The sequence below is a fragment of the Thalassophryne amazonica genome, chromosome 10 (genome assembly GCF_902500255.1).
Source record: "Thalassophryne amazonica chromosome 10, fThaAma1.1, whole genome shotgun sequence".
In the NCBI taxonomy this organism is placed as follows: Eukaryota; Metazoa; Chordata; class Actinopteri; order Batrachoidiformes; family Batrachoididae; genus Thalassophryne; species Thalassophryne amazonica.
This window is the reverse complement of record NC_047112.1, coordinates 66,266,711-66,284,457: the sequence shown is the minus strand read 5'-3', so window position 1 is coordinate 66,284,457 and position 17,747 is coordinate 66,266,711. Positions and strand designations below refer to the sequence as shown.

General features: G+C 41.7%; 1 protein-coding gene across 4 annotated transcripts in view; it reads left to right on the top strand.

Annotated features, from left to right (window-relative positions):
- Positions 1 to 17,747, top strand: part of LOC117518909 (lysine-specific demethylase 4A-like) — a 279,463-nt gene that overhangs the window by 171,862 nt on the left and 89,854 nt on the right. For all 4 annotated transcript variants that reach the window (XM_034180171.1, XM_034180169.1, XM_034180170.1 and 1 more), the window contains 3 exons: positions 8,007 to 8,083; positions 8,547 to 8,602; positions 16,303 to 16,411. In XM_034180171.1, coding sequence (XP_034036062.1) covers positions 8,007 to 8,083; positions 8,547 to 8,602; positions 16,303 to 16,411 — 242 coding nt within the window. The remainder of the gene's footprint in view (positions 1 to 8,006; positions 8,084 to 8,546; positions 8,603 to 16,302; positions 16,412 to 17,747) is intronic.

Sequence of the window (17,747 nt, the reverse complement as noted above, 5' to 3'; positions counted from 1 at the left end):
CTTTACATCTTTTTCGTGTAAAATTTGTTTTAAGTCAGCGTCACTAACAGACGCAAACCTGTCTTCTGCCATCTGATTGGTCGTTATCGATAGAAGGTGTCGCTCAATTATCTAGCGCTACACTGCACGCGAGATGTACTCGTTTCGCACGCGCGGTCTACTCGGCTCCACCAGTGGTCAACTTGGCATGTGGACCAGCTCAGAAAGTGGCGAATGGGCAAATCAGAAGTTGACAAATCCCATACCATATAATAATACTGATAATATGATGATTGATTATATGAAACTTCAACTTGGTAAACGAAAACCTTGTGTGTGCTTTTTATATGTGTTCATGTACCGGGCCGGCTTATGTGTGTTGTGTGTTATGTGTGTGTCGTCTGTTGCTCAGCCCTGCTGTCGACCTAAGGCAGGATATACATCTGGAGCTGGTCCCCGGGTGCCTAAAGGCGACCTCTGCTCCTAACTGGCAATTAGGATGGGTTAAATGCAGTCAACACATTTCATTGTGCAGGGAACATGTTCCTTTGTGCATATGACAATAAAATTCTTTTGAATCCTTGAAAAGCTCACAATTTTATAAAAGTGCTAATTCTTCTCTCGGTGCTGACTCTGATCAGTTAAAGATGATTTGGCAGAGGGACCTTGGTGGAGAGATTAACAGTGATAGATGGACAGTAATTGTGGCTGATTGTGGTAAATATGTGAGAGAGGCGAGGGGTAAACTCACACAATATAATGTATTACATAGATACTATTACACACCATCCAGACTGTGTAGGATGAAACTCTTGGGTGATGATTTGTGTTGGAAATGCAAGGAATAAACTCCTACCTTCCTCCACTTTATGTGGGAATGTGTCTTGATTAGACCCTTCTGAACTCAGATTCTAAATATTTTAAGTGACTTGGAGCAGAGATTCCCTCAAGTCCAGAGCTCTGTTTGCTGAGGGGATAGGTCCCAGTTACACAGTATAACCAAAGGTAACTTTTCTGTAATTTCGGTGGGTATAACAACAGCTTGTCGAGTCATCTTAAGACATTGGAAGGCATCAGAAGTTCCACAGGTGAAAGAATGGGTGTGTGCAATGACTGCAACTGCATCCTATGAATGTATGCTTAGTACGCGTAGATTGAGTGATGACAGGGAGGAGGGGGTGACCCTTTGGGACAGGTTGTGGAATTACATAAAGGTAAATAATGACCCCCACTAGGATTTGGGTTCTGTTGTGTTTTCCCCAAGTGGGATTCTGTAATACTGTGTACCTCAGCAACATGTCTGGATGATGAACATAGAAGCATTTTAGGTATGGGGGGGGTGTGTGCAGGTATGCATATGTGAAGGTATGAGTGGATATCATCATGTGCTCACTATGTTTTGTATTTATTGCCTATTTTGGGGACAAACGTGTGGAGTCTGTCACTGGAGTCAATTTCTAAGCATATACTACTTGTTCCTGTATGGAGAAACTTGTTTAATTTGCTATGTACCAAGCCTAAGAAAAGCGCAATAAAAACTTGAATTAAAAAAAGAAAGGCCAGCCTGCTCTGTCCCTTTCTGTACAGATGGTTGGTGTGGGTTGTCCAGTCCAGTTTGCTGTTCAGTCACAGCCTGAGGTACTTGTAGGAATCCACAGCCTCCACCTCAGCTCCCTCAATCAGAACTGGTCACGGTCTTGGTCTGGATTTCCCAAAGTCAATAACCAGCTCCTTTGTCTTTGAGGTGTTGAGCTGTCCTTCACTAGGCTCCTGTACTACTCCTCTCTGTCATCCCTGATGCATCCAACAATAGCTGTGCCATCTGCGAACGTTTGGATGTGACACAGCTCAGATTTGGAGTACAGATCATAGTGTCAGACAAGGTGTCCCTCATCCTGACATACTGCGGCCTGTTGGTGCGGTAGCTGGAGATCCAAGTGACCAGACAGGGGTCCATTTGCATCCTCTTCAGTTTGTCCTGAAACAAGCGGTTGGATGGTGTTGAAGGCACTCGGAAAGTCCAGAAAGAGGATCCTCACTGTGCCATTTCCCATATCCAGGTGCGAGTGGACTCAGTGTAGCAGGTAGAGGATGGCATCCTCCACACTAACACCTGCCCGATATGCAAACTGCAGACACTCCTGGGCGTGTTGCATGTGGGGTTTGAGGAAGTCGAGGAAGAGCCGCTTCAACATCTTCATCGGGTGTGAATTGAGTGCCACTGGTCGGAAGTCATTCAGCTCACTGGGCCGGTTCTTCTTAGGAACTAGAATGATGCATGAAGTCTTCCAGGGGCTGGGCACTCTCCCTAGCTGCAGGTTAAGGTTGAAGATACGTTGCAACGGGTCTCCCAGTTCAGTCATGCAGGTCTTCAGTAGTCTGGGACACACCTTGTTTGGGCCTTCAGCTTTCCTGGGATGAAACTTGCTCAGCTGTCCTCTGACTTGGTCCACAGTGATGTATGGAGGAGGTTGTGTTGGGGGGGGACTGCTGCTGTGATATCTGGGGGAAGTGTGCTGAGGGAAGAGGTGTCTGCAATGAGGGAGAGGGTGAGGGGGCATTGACTAGTTGAACCGGTTGAAGAAGTTGTTAAGTTCGTTTGCCTTGTCCATTGTCCCCCGTGTCTCTGGTCTTTTTTTTATGGCCTATGGTGGTTTTCACACCTTCCCAGACCTCCCTCATCTTATTTTGTTTCAGCTTCTGCTCCATCTTTCTTCTGTATAAACAAATTATATTTAATTGAATTAATGACTAAAAGAATAAGATCATGAATACAAGTGGCAGAAATGATTCTTCTGTCGGGTATCTGAGTTTACACTCCTGGACAGGGTGAGAAGCTTAACTATCTCGGAGGGACTCAGAGCAGAACCACTGCTTAATTGGTCCACTGATAGTTTTCAAATTTCTGAAAAGCTAATCCGCTAATGAAAACATTAGCTTTGATAATTAGCGGTTGGCGGATTAGTGGAACAGTTCCCACCACTGCTGAGATCACATTTTCCATCAAGTGTGCACAAAAAAGAATATTCATTAAAGCCAGTGGAAAACTGTGTGGCAGTTGAAGGGTTAATAGCGCACCGGAGGCACTTGGGGGCAGGTGGCCTATCCGTTGAACACGGAAGCATCAAAGTGAATAGCACAGGTAGATGATTGGCAGTGGTGGGCACAGTTCCGATAATCCGATAACCAATAATTATCAAAGATAATGTTTTCATTATTGGATTATCTTTTCAGATAACTTTGAAAACCATTATCGGACTCATTATCTTCCAATAAATTTTTGTCTGATAATTTTTAGACCATTAACGTGGTAAACAAAGCTGAACAGCTACAAACTCTTATAAAATTTAAAATCAGTTGAACACCTACCTGTTAAATGTTTTGTAGTAGATGTAGTTCTATCCTCTGCAAAAAGACGAGAGCTGCTTCTAGAAGAAACCACTCGATTGTCTCCAGGCAAAGGAGAACTGATAAATAAGTCCCTTCGGCTGCTCCCTTGTTTGCACGCAGGGTTGTCACAGCAAATCCAAGGTGGATCTGCATGTTGAATTGGCACAGGTTTTACGCCGGATGCCCTTCCTGACGCAACTCCACATTACATGGAGAAATGTGGCAGGGGTGGGATTTGAACCCAGAGCCTTCTGAACTGAAACCAAGCGCATTAACCACTTGGCCACCACCCCCTAGGCAAAGGAGAACTGGTCACACACAAAAAAATAATTTCTTTTAAACCCATACTGATATGACAGCAATATCACAAGTCATCCAGAGGCATACATTTTTAACTTATGGTTCAAATTTTAACCAAACTAATTTTGGACAAGTTATTAAAATCAACGTCATGTCTGAAGTTTTATAAAGTGAAAATATCAGATATATGTTTTAGTTTTAAAGTAATGCGCTAATTTTTAATGTTTTAGTGTGGACATGCTGTGTCCAGGTGCATTATGGGTATAGGATAATCTCAGTACGTTCACGACATGAAAAATGCATTTGAGACACTCTGATCAGGCTCCATGGATAACAGCATTAAACTCTAGTGCCTAAAACTCTCGTGAATATATTCTCTGGGTTTATAGACGTTATTGTGTTTGCGTTTATTAAATTCCACGCATCTTAAACGTAGCAGAGTAGCAGCAGACACAGATTATCTGGTATTTTGTTTTGGCAAGTCTCTACTGCCATCTACTGGCCAGTAGTGTTCATGGCAGTATTCAAACTGAAGCTGGGCTGATATTTTTAATCACTGTACTCAGTCCTAGCTCAAACTATGACAAAACTGCACGGTGTCAAAGTTCAGCGCGCCCAATTTATGTTCTCACACACATTGTACGTTCACAAACCACACGTCGGACTCGTGTTTCCAGAAGCAAAATGTAAACAGAAGCTTTTTTTTCAAACTTAATTTACAAAAACTCGATGGGAGACATCAAAGTTTAAAAAAAAAAAAAAAAACATTACAAGACAGGTCTGTGGTGTTTGCACAGGCACAGTGCGAGAGTGGTCGTGACATGTTAAACGCAACTCGTTACTCCATGTATACTAAACGATGCAGGACGCGCAATTAACCTGAAACTCGGTGCAATCCAAAAAATTCTCGCACCAATGAAAAGTCACCTGAAAAAGGGCCAAAACCCGCGCTGGCACCAGTAGATCATGGCAGTGTTCTATTTATTTTGACACCGGTTATATCAGACAGTTATCTAATTACAACTTGGCTTTTTTTTTTTTTTTTTTTTTTAAATGCCCTTTTTTTGGCATATTTTACAAAAGCACATTTATCTGTAAACACCAACACATGACACACCGACACACCTCAAATTAACGTGTTGGTTTACATAGAATTAATCAACCAATCAGTGTAGCATAGGCACATTTTACCCAGAATGCCATCTGTCTGTGTTTGTTACAAAACTTCAGAATTAGTGCATTATTCAACATTAAAAGATATATGTTATATCTTAACTTTGCACAAATGACAGAATTGACATTAATGGAGTTATTCTATCAGTATTCATTTTATTTACACCAAACCATAACTCAGCACTGCTTTATTTTCCAAGACCTCGGCCTGACGGAAGCGTTGTGATTGAGTAGAGTTGAGCTTTGTAGCTCCTCTTAGCTGCGTTTGTGCTGTAGTAAACTGGAGCTTCCAGCAGGGAGCAGCACACTCAAAGATAGAAGTGTTGACTCATTGTTTGGGTCTGTGGTCGCCTTTGATGCTTTCAGAAGCGATCGTGGTGTTATGCCGCGTTCACACCGGGCGCGATCAGACACTACAAATTCACCGGGGTCGCGTGGCGACGGACGCGCCACCATTGCCCGGTGTGTCACTTTGCTTTTGCTGCGAAAATTCGCCCCAGTGCGTCATCAAATAGGAGGAGCTTCCATTCCGCTTGCCGGCTCCGGTTGTCAGTCAAGTTAACATGACGGACTTTGATCACACGGAGCGAGTTGTTGTGGAAAGCTGACAAACGTCATGAGACATTCCCAATTCAGGGAGTATCATTATTTGCTGCAGGAGCTGCGTCTGGATGACGGCTGCTTTCAGCGGTCCTTCCGCCTCTGCGGAACCCAGTTAGAGGACCTCCTGTCCCATTCACGCGCGCACATGTAAACAATTTTTTTAAAAAAGAAAGAAACTCTGCTGCCTGCTGTGGGGCTGCAGCTCGCTCTTCCCCCAAAAACTCTGTCATAATTGTGTTTAGAAACCAGTCACCATTTGTTTTATTATACATCTGTGTAGTTAATTAATAAAATATTCTCCACAGATGATTCGCTCGCACGCACACGTAAAACAAAAAAAAAAGAAACTCTGCTCCCCCTCCTGTGGGACTGCTGCTCGCTCCAAAAACTGTCATAATTGTGTTTAGAAACCAGTCACCATTTACTTTATTATACATCTGTGTAATTAATGAGTAAAATAATCTCCACGGACGATTCGCTTGTGCGCGCACGTAAAAAAAAAAAAGAAACTTTCATAATTGTGAAATAAAGGACAAAGGGGACATAACTCCTGCTCACAGGCCGCTACCAGATAGAGGACATGTTCACATCTTCAGTCAAACTCCAGACATCTCCATGTCACTACATATTCAGTCCCTGATTGGTCATCGCATCGCGCAAAGACGAAAAAGTTCAGATTTTTCAACTTGGGGAGGAGGGCAACGCGACGTGATGCGACGCAATATTGCGCCACAAATGCGCCAATCACTCAAAATCGCTTCACTCGTGTCGCTTCACTCGCATCACTTCATTCGCGTCCATCGTGTCGCGCTGCGTGACTTGGCGCCAAAATGCATCGTTCCGTAGGGATTACATGGCAACCTGTTGCTGCTGTCGCTCACATCGCGCCCGGTGTGAACGCAGCATTAAACTTAAAATCAGCTTGTTAATAATTGCAAGTGTGCCGGAGACAATACTGGAATTTATTGGTTATCTGTAACTTCCGATACATTTTTGGGTGGTTTATCATTTTAATTTTATCAAAGATAACATTTCAGTTATCTGATTATCTGTTATCAAAGTTAATTTTTTTGGTTTTCTGTGCCCACCACTGATGATTGGAAATACACAGAGTTGCACAGATTTCCTTAATAGAGACAGATAAACCATAAGACAACACAAGATCTAAAACAGGGGTGGGCAACTTGTTCCAGAAAGGGAGGGTGCAGGTTTTCTTTGCAGCCACTGACTCCACCAGGTGATTTCACTGATTAATATCACTTTGAGCAGATGGAATCAGTTAATCAGTGAAACCACCTGGTGGAGTCAGTGGCTGCAAAGAAAACCTGCACCCTCTTGGCCCTTTCTGGAACAAGTTGCCCACTCCTGATCTAAAATATACCCCTTTTCATGAGTCGGGCCAGATATGCACTGGGTAAAATTGAAAGGACTCAATCAGGTTTTAAAAAAATCCTTGACCAGAGGACAGGATTCACAGCAGACATGTACATTAAAATCACCAGAGATTAAAATATGATCGTATTTCACCAAGATCCCGGACTGAAAGTCTGCAAACTCATTTATAATGTCCTTATTTTTCGGTGGACAATAAACAATGGAGCAAAGGACAGGAAATGACAGATTCAGTTCAAAAAGCTGCAGCAGCTCATTGCATGCTGGGACAAACGGCACTGAAGTTCGGATTTAAACACAGAGGCTACGCCGCCACCACCGCCCATGGAACTGGGCAAGCTAAAGAACAAACAATCAGGGGGAAGGAGTTCAGAAAATGGCGTATGGTCACCGGCATGGATCCACGTCTCTGACCGTCACACACATGATATCTAGTTTGCAGGAGGTGAATTTAAAAGAAAAGTTTTATTCGCCACTGACCTTGCATTTAGCAGGGCTACGCTCAGGTTCTGCTCTGAGCGCGTCTCAGCTGGCAGAGGTTGCCATGGTGAACACTGCGGCATGGGTGCCGGCCTAAAGCTGACGGCAAAGCGGGAGCAGAAGTTCCAGCCACTGGTACAAGCAGGGGAGACAACTCCAGGAAAATGGGGAAGATCCACTGCCAAATTAAATGCTGGGCAGAAAGTCCGGATCCAAGGTGAGAATCAGCCAAAAAGGCTAAAAACTGAGCCTTAAGTCTGACAAGCGCACAAGCGCATTTTTCCCGTCTTCTAGTCTGCTTTCTTCATTGGGGGGGGGGGTTAGTAGACAAGACAGCCGGTGTAGATGTTCCGTGCCGGTGTCTCGAACACCGGTGAAGCGTTACCTCTGACCCTGACCCTAACCCCCTTCGGGGAAAGACACCGGGCAGTTGACGCAGGTGATGAGGAACGTCCGCCAGCACAGGAGGAAGTGTTTGCCGAACAAACAATGAACGCTTAGACGACAATAATGCCTCAAATGAAGCTTTAATTTTCAATTTGGTGATCATCATTCACCACAGTTTTTGTTAGGTATGTTTCATGGAGCCAGGTGCTCTTGTGGTGCCATGTGTGTTTTTTGTTGATTTGGTGTAAAGTCACAAAGCCAGTGTGTATCACCCAGCCAACAGCCGTCCTTGTGTCTTCCAGGCTGTTACGGTGTTGATGCAGCAAATGTAACCACGGACTGGAGATGTGCCCGCTGTGAGGCTAACGCCATGACCGAGGTCAGTGGTTGCTCCTGTTTATTGTCCAGCTTATCACTGATGCTCCACCCTCTTGCTCCCAGCTGTCCAGATACAACCCCAAATCAGAAAACACTGGAACCAAAATAATAAACAGGGATTTATTTCAGCGTTCAGATTATGTTTCCTTTGACTTTTCTGCTCAAAATTCATTTGGTTTATTCATGAACATCCACTTCTGCATTTAAGGTCTGAAACGCATTCCAAAAAAGTGGGGTGGGGCAGTTTATGCTAAATATAAGGATTAATTGATCACTTTGGAAGTCAAAGGGTGAGCACATGAACATTTTCAAGTCACTGAATCATTCCTGGACTTCATTTCCATCAATTGCTAAGCATTACAAACAGGAAGTTGGTGAGATCGTAGTTTCTTTGCATGTAGCTGGTTTTGTTTATTATTTGAAGATGCCTGCGGACGGTTGATTGATGACATCATGTCTTTCAGAATTGCTGTTTGTGTTCACTGAGGGGTGGAGCTTTGCAGAAAGCCAATAACAACAAGTAAGTGGATCCAGATTTTTTTTTAAAAACACGAATGGTGAGGGACTTCCGGCGAAACATCGCTCTGATGGCAGCACATTAGTGGAACTCCAAACGAACCAAGGATAAATTACTTATAAGGCGAGAATACACTGCGATCTGCAAGGTCCTGAAGGAGAACTAAGTCCTGTTCCAAACCCTGTACCCGACCAGTCTGCAGATTAAATACAAAGACGAAACTAAAACCTACGATTTGGCAGCAGACGCGGTTGAGGACCTGACGAAGAGAGGATACGCAGTGAAAACAACTAACGCACCAGTCGCTCATGGAGAAGATTAAACAGATGACTTGGATGAGAGCACAGTCTAGACTCTAAGAGGACCGAGCTGGACCGCAGAGACTGAGGATACAAAGAGAAGCTTCACGCGTTCAGACGGCCAACAGCGAAATGGAGTCGGGAAGGGCTTTTTCATTTCATCACTATTTTCATTATGTTTGGGTTTAAAAAGGATATGGGGTGAGTAACCAGTGAAATGTGACTGAGGTTCTTTTGAGTTAACTCTTCAACATGGCGTCAGCCATTAAACACGCCCTTCCACTGGACACAGATCAGAAGGGCTTGTCTTAGAGTTTTGCTGCCCAGTGCAGTGAACTTTGAATACATATCTGAACATAAGTATAATGAAGGGAGATATACAGGGTGGGCCAATAAAATGTTACCACTTTATGATCATACACAAGTTGTTGAAATGAGAAATTCGAAAATTTTATTTACAGACTTGTAACAGAAGCATCAAATTAACATTTGATACCAAAGGTTTCCCACCTTGTTTTCCGCACAGTTCAATAATTGTTGACATGTTCAATCCACGCTCCTCTTCTTTGGATTACAGCTGCAACACGCACATTGAAGTTTGTGATGACATTGCCGCACATTCTCTGAATTTCCTGATGGATGTTGGTCTTCAGGGTCTGTGTGTTGTTGTAGTACACTCTCTAATTGTACGAATTAAAAAAGTGGTAACATTTTATTGGCCCACCCTGTATTATGGTTATAGGAATAATCCTAGGGGTCTTGGTAAGCCTTTTAAACGTCTACATGCCCCCAGACAGTGACTGGTCAGTTTAGAAACACATTTTTGACATCATGACTTAAAAAGCCAAGGTAATATGTGGAGGGGACTTCAACATCAGACTACATCCTAAAAGGGAATCATCTAATGGGAAAGCAGACACAAAAAAATTAAGTAAAAGAATTAATATCTTAATGAAGGACTTGGGAATTCTAGATGTGTGGAGGGAGATGATCCGAACAGGTCGGGACTATACACATTAGTCCGCACCACACAAGGTATATTCTTGTATCGATTATTTTTTCATGTTTAAAAATGACTTCTTCAGATCTGTTTCCTGTCATGTTGGCAACAGTGCCCTCTCGGACCACAATCCTGTTTATCTGTCACTACAATTGGATAACAAACACAGAACCACACTCTAGAAGCTAAATGCAAACTTACTGAAGGATAAGGTAATTAACAAAAGATTAAAATCAGAAATTAGGTCATATTTAGAGTTTAATGACAATGATGAGGTATCACCACCGGTGGTATGGGATGCTCTGAAAGCAGTAATTAGAGGTAAAATCATACCTTTTTCAGCCACAGTTAAAAAACACAAAAATCAAAGACTTAAAGAACTAAAAGACGAGCTACTGAAGTTACAGAGGGAACATTCAAAATCCCTACAAGACACAGTCAAATCCCGAGTAACAGCAGGAAAAATGAAATAGATGAAATAAATACTTAGGAGATACAGAAGAAAATGCTTTTTACTAAACAACAATACTATGATACAGGGGGTAAAGCACTGAAACTACTTTCATACAGACTAAGAAAATAACAGACAAAGAGGACAATTCACAAAATAAGAAATCCGCTGACCAAAAGATAGAAACCAGTTTTGAGAAAATAAAGCAGTGTTTTTATGAATATTATCAGAAACATTATTCTCACCCACAATTAAGTAGCAACGATCAAATGGACTCTTTCCTGTCATCACTGAATCTACCAAGCATAAGTGATGCTCAAAATGAAAGACTGATATCAAAAATAACAGAAGAGGAAGTTTTATTAGCCATCAAGAGACTGAAAACAGGGAAATCTCCAGGGCCAGATGGTTTTAATTCGGTATGGTACAAGAGTATGCGGGAGGAACTGCTGTCAACATTACTAAAAGCACTTAACTGGGTCATGGAAAAGAAAGTTACTCCCCCCTCCTGGAGTGAAGCTTTCATTTCAATAATTCCAAAAGAGTAAGGAGATGAATTAGAATGTAGCAACTACCATCCAGTCAGCATATTGAATATAGATTATAAATTATTCACTTCCATAGTCTCCAAAAGGCTTGAAAAAAATACTGCCAAACCTCATCAACAATGACCAGACAGGCTTCATCAGACAAAGACAAACCCAAGATAATACAACCCCTGGCAAAAATTATGGAATCACCGGCCTCTGAGGATGTTCATTCAGTTGTTTAATTTTGTACAAAAAAAGCAGATCGCAGACATGACACAAAACTAAAATCATTTCAAATGGCAACTTTCTGGCTTTAACAAACACTATAAGAAATCAAGAAAAAAAATTGTGGCAGTCAGTAACGGTTACTTTTTTAGACCAAGCAGATGGAAAAAAATATGGAATTACTCAATTTTGAGGAAAAAATTATGGAATAATGAAAAACAAAAGAACGCTCCAACACATCACTAGTATTTTGTTGCACCACCTCTGGCTTTTATAACAGCTTGCAGTCTCTGAGGCATGGACTTAATGAGTGACAAACAGTACTCTTCATCAATCTGGCTCCAACTTTCTCTGATTGCTGTTGCCAGATCAGCTTTGCATGTTGGAGCCTTGTCATGGACCATTTTCTTCAACTTCCACCAAAGATTTTCAATTGGATTAAGATCCGGACTATTTGCAGGCCATGACATTGACCCTATGTGTCTTTTTGCAAGGAATGTTTTCACAGTTTTTGCTCTATGGCAAGATGCATTATCATCTTTAAAAATGATTTCATCATCCCCAAACATCCTTTCAATTGATGGGATAAGAAAAGTGTCCAAAATATCAACGTAAACTTGTGTATTTATTGATGATGTAATGACAGCCATCTCCCCAGTGCCTTTACCTGACATGCAGCCCCATATCATCAATGACTGTGGAAATTTACATGTTCTCTTCAGGCAGTCATCTTTATAAATCTCATTGGAACGGCACCAAACAAAAGTTCCAGCATCATCACCTTGCCCAGTGCAGATTCGAGATTCATCACTGAATATGACTTTCGTCCAGTCATCCACAGTTGCTTTTCCTTAGCCCATTGTAACCTTGTTTTTTTCTGTTTAGGTGTTAATGATGGCTTTTGTTTAGCTTTTCTGTATGTAAATCCCATTTCCTTTAGGCGTTTTCTTACAGTTCGGTCACAGACGTTGACTCCAGTTTCCTCCCATTCGTTCCTCATTTGTTTTGTTGTGCATTTTCGATTTTTAAGACATATTGCTTTAAGTTTTCTGTCTTGACGCTTTGATGTCTTCCTTGGTCTACCAGTATGTTTGCCTTTAACAACCTTCCCATGTTGTTTGTATTTGGTCCAGAGTTTAGACACAGCTGACTGTGAACAACCAACATCTGTTGCAACATTGCGTGATGATTTACTCTCTTTTAAGAGTTTGATAATCCTCTCCTTTGTTTCAATTAACATCTCTTGTGTTGGAGCCATGATTCATGTCAGTCCACTTGGTGCAACAGCTCTCCAAGGTGTGATCACTCCTTTTTAGATGCAGACTAACGAGCAGATCTGATTTGATGCAGGTGTTAGTTTTGGGAATGAAAATTTACAGGGTGACTCCATAATTTATTCCTCAGAATTGAGTGAGTCCATATTTTTTTCCCTCTGCTTGGTCTAAAAAAGTAACCGTTACTGACTGCCACAATTATTTTTCCTGATTTCTTATAGTGTTTCTTAAAGCGAGAAAGTTGCCATTTGAAATGACTTTAGTTTTGTGTCATGTCTGTGATCTACTTTTTTTCTACAAAATTAAACAACTGAATGAACATCCTCCGAGGCCGGTGATTCCATAATTATTGCCAGGGGTTGTATAAGGAAGACCCTACTTATAATGAAGCATGTTAATCAGCACAAACTAGAAACCCTAATTCTGAGTTTAGATGCGGAAAAGGCATTTGATTCGGTACAATGGGATTTTTTTATATAAAGTTCTATTAAAGTTTGGCTTTCACCTTCTCTTAGTATTTTTACTGCGCTGTACGGCAGACCGACCGTTCTTAGAACCCTTGGCTCAGTGGATACGTCAGAGGTCGGATATTAAAGGGTCATAGTGACATGCAGGGAACAAAAGATAGCTTTATTTGCTGATGATGTATTGGTGTTTTTTTTTTAACCCAACTTAGCCAGACACTCACTAAATTATTGACGATACTTGAAGAATACAGTTCACTCTCAGGATATAAAATTAATGTCAACAAAACCCAAACACTATGTTTTAATTTTAATCCAATGACTAAGATTAAAAACAGCTATAAATGGAAGTGGGATTCAGAAGACATAAAATACTTGGGGGTTGTTTTGACAAAAGATCTAACTAAACTGTCTGATGCTAACTATGGGCCCTTAACCTCAAAGATAAAATCAGATTTACAAAGGTAGAACAATGTCCATTTTTAAATTTGCATTCCTGTGTTGACTCTATCAACAACTCTTCCTTGCATACTTTAACTGTTTCAGTGTTTGGCAATTAAAAAAAAAAAAACATTTTGATGACTGGGACAGTATGCTAGCTAAATACATAAGGCAGAATAAAATGGCAAAAACTAAATATAAAACACTGCAATTAATGAGAGAGAAAGGGGGAATGGGTCTTCCCTGTCTTAAAGAATACTATCACGCAGCCCAGCTCAGACCCCTGATCTGCTTATGTTCTCCAGTTTTCTCTGCAGGATGGAAAGATATAGAACTTAATACTACAAAAGAATTACCTGTCAGTGCGCTATTGGGGGAAAAACAATTGCAAAATACCACAGTGTTAAATGATGACTTCTTGGTTGAATCAATGCTAAATTCATGGAATGAAATGATCAAAACGTGATTTAATAGAAGCATCAAAAATGTTCAAGTGGTGTGCTTATGACTCTGACGTTGTGCCAAACACACGATGACTGGTTTAAAAGATGGATATCCAAGGGAATAACAAACTACTATTCATTCACCCACAAGGGGGAGTTCCTCAGTTTTGAGGTCCTGCAGAGTAAATATGATTTAGGCAAAGATGACTTTTATAGATATTTGCAGGTTAGGCACCGTTTCGATAAAAACTTGAAAACAGGGTTTGAAGGGAAAGATTTGGGCTTTTTAAGGGTTTTTTCAGACTCTGATTAGTTCACATCAGCAGAAAAACACCGTTTCCCAGCTATATAAGAGTGTCCAGCAGGGTAAACAAACCAGTACAGAGTATATCAAAAATAGGTGGGGAAAAGGAGGGGAATGTGATTATTTCTCCGGAAAGTTGGCCAAATATTTGTCAACACCAATGGACTATAACTGGGTCAAATACATGCAAGAGTTCAGCTGTAAAAACATTGTCAGGTACTTTATGACACCAATGCAGCAGCGAAATCTCATTGGAGGAAACACCTGTTGGAGACAGTGTGGGGTCACTGAGGCCAATCATTTTAATATTTTTGGGGGGTGTCAGATCATCAACAAATACTGGGGAGAAATAAGGGATCATGTGAACAATGTATTTGGCACTAGCCTACCCTTGAAATGTGAAACTCTGTATTTGGGGGATTTACCTGTACAACACTAGGAGAATACAGACAAAAGACTGCTGGGAATTTTACTCCTGGCAAGTAAGAAAGCTATCATGAGGAAATGGCTGAAACCAGAACCCCCAACCACTGAGGACTGGATTGACATACTGCACAATATCTACATCATGGAGAAACTGATCTTTTCCATAAGGATGCAAAAGGACACGTTTTACAGGATCTGGACTAAATGGAGTGAGTATGTAAAACCTTATAGATTGGACTTTACCCGAACACTGGAAATATCAGTGAATTATGGCATGCTTCCCCGGTTCGACTATTAACGCATTTTGTAATTATTGAAAAATGTTAAAAATAAACAGTTACAAAAAAAAAACACGAATGGTTCACTGAATTGTTTTTGACATTTGATCTTTAATACGTCGTTGTCAAACTTAACTGATGGAATGTGAAGGATGAGATTTACAGCACACATCACATATGCATGGATTCAAGCCCTCGCTGTCCCTTGGGACCAAAGCTGCCTCACTGAGAGGCAGAATACCCAGCAAGGTCAACTAAAGTGGTAATCTTTACCTGTCCCCAACGGGCAACTGACTAAGCAAAACTTGGTGGCCTGCTTCACTGTGGATTGACTCAAGAATCAGAGCAAAGTCTGTGTCAGGTCAACAATTCCACCCACATTAGTGGACTTTTCCAATTTATCAAATACTCCAGGGGTGGCCAAGTTCGGTCCTTGAGAGCCACCTTCCTGATACTCTTAAGCCTGGTTCACACGACAGGATTTTAAAATTATCTTTAGGTTTCCAAAACTTGAGAGACCACACACGTGAAGATAAAAAATCATGCATCTCACAGGTTTGGTTGTCCAGTGTGTGGTGTTCAGCCACACTGTAAGGATAACAACACCACACACAAACAGATTTCACATACGAATATTTACAGTTTAGACAGGAAATCTCGCAAAATCACTCAAGATTAAACATGACTTTAGAGTAAACAAACGGAGGTACTTTGTGGACTATTTACAACAGAGGGGGAAAAAATTATACAAAAAGAAAAAGAAAAGGTGTTCTTTAAAGGAGTGGAGACAGCGCGACCACCGGACTTTCTGGTAAGTCAGAACAGCTGTTTTGATTTTATTTTCCACTCTGTACGTTCGTCACCTCGCTTTCTGATTGGCTGCATGTCACATTCAGCAGGCTGCATGCTCGTTTGTGGTCGGAAGACACAACACACGCTGCGATATCGGGCCAAAAAAATCCAACATGTTGAATATCCTTGATTTGCGATCGGAGCGCTCCTGATGCCCTTCTGAGCAGATCAGAGCGCTCTTAACACACCACACATGGCAGGAATATCTGATAAGATTATCTTTAGCATCATCACGATTGTCGGGGCGTTCTTAAGATTGTCGGAAGGGGAAGATCGGGTCCGATATCGGCCTAATTATCCTGCCGTGTGAACCCAGCTTTAGTTGTCTCCCTGTTCCAACACACCTGAATCCAATGAAAGGCTCATTAAAAAGGGCCGAACTTGGTCACCCCTGAAATACTCAGTCCAGGCAAATACTAAAGACTAGGAGCCAGGATACACCCCTCATGAACTCTCTGTCTCTCTCTACATATATATATATATATATATATATATATATATATACACACTCCACCTGTCTCTGTCCTGAGACACTTACTGGCATTTCATCCAGGCGGAGTCATAGATTCTGATCTGCTTTAAGCTATGCTATCTGGGGATAAGCCCTGGCACCAGCAGTCTTCAGGGCTAGGACAAGACTCACTTCACTGATGTTTATGTTCAGCCTTTTGATATTTTCTGACATGGAAGTGCAAGAAACTTGTTTTCTTTTGCAGGTGGGTCCATGTCTTATGTGCTGTGGCCGTGCTCGAGGCTCGCTTTGTCAACATCGCCAACAGAAGTCCAGTGGATTTAAGTGGGATTCCTCTGCAGAGATTTAAATTGGTGAGCTGAGCACACATCACACGTGGTTTATTATTCAGGTGAGAGTTTTTCTCACTTATGTGGAAGATGAGCAGAGACATTGTGGGAAACATCCAAAAGAAACATCATCTCCACTCAGTGATAGATGGTGGAAGTCCTCAGAGTCCTCCTCAGATCTGTCAGTGATGTGTTCCCATCCTTGACCAACCTGCACAGTCAGGTCAGGTCTGGGGCATGGGCAGGTACAGTGTTCACTACGTCATGGGTCCTGGATGGTAACCAGTCCATCCCCACCTACAGTCAAACATTTGGACACTATCTACGTATCTGCTGCAGTCAACTGAAAAGTTGGGATGGGTCAATTTATGTGAAATATAAGGATTAAATTGTTACTTTTGCAGAAGCCAGTTTTCTTGAGAAGTCAGGATGAACACATGAACATTTCCAAGTTACTGAGTATGTCCTGGACTTCATTTCCATCAGTCATTAAGAAGTACAAACAGGAAGTTGGCTGAGGTGTTTTTTTGTGTGTCACTTGTTTCAGAAGATACAACACTGAGGTTCGGATTTGGAGTAATTGTGGGACTGTGGACTTTGGACGGCAGCTGGTCACATGGTGGTTACTAGGATATGGCCAAGGAAAGCAGCAAACTGGAATGGTACAAATTCAGAGTCAGGTCAGGTCTGGGACCGTGCGCAGGTTCTTGTATGTACCACAGTACAAAAACCACCTTGTGTCCTGGGTGGCATCCACCCAGGCAGACAACAGGTCCATTCCCACCTCTATGAATTAGCCATCTACCTGCTGCAGGCAAGTGAAATATGGGCCTGTCCTTGTCCTTCTCCAGCCACTGGGTTTCTCAACACCGAGACACCTTCATGCTAGATCATGTCTAGAGAAACACACCACATGGACTAAATGTGGTAGCTGATGTTCCCTCACAGTGTGAGTGATCCTCCTCATCTGAGTCTCGCTGTCAGGTTTTGGCCCTGACCGTCTGCTCCGGTTTTGTCTTATTAGTTATTTTATTTTTGTCATATGTTTGTTCTCTGTTCTATACGTTTGCCACTTGCCACATGCTTTGGCCATAGTTCAGTTCCGTTCTTGCTTTGTTCAGCCAGTTTGGGTTTTCCTTGTTTATCATTAGTATATCACTTGTTTATTTGGTTCTTCTCATTTGTGGTATTGTCTGTTATGCTTTAGTATCCGGTTTTGTTTTCTGTTATTGTGTAGTCTCTGTTTTACTTATTCTTTGTTTAGCCCTTTGTTTTCTTAGTCACTTCCAGTTTAGTTTTGTCTTAGTATTTATTTTCTTATTATTCTCTTATCAGTTCTTATGTAGTTTTTCTTCTGTAC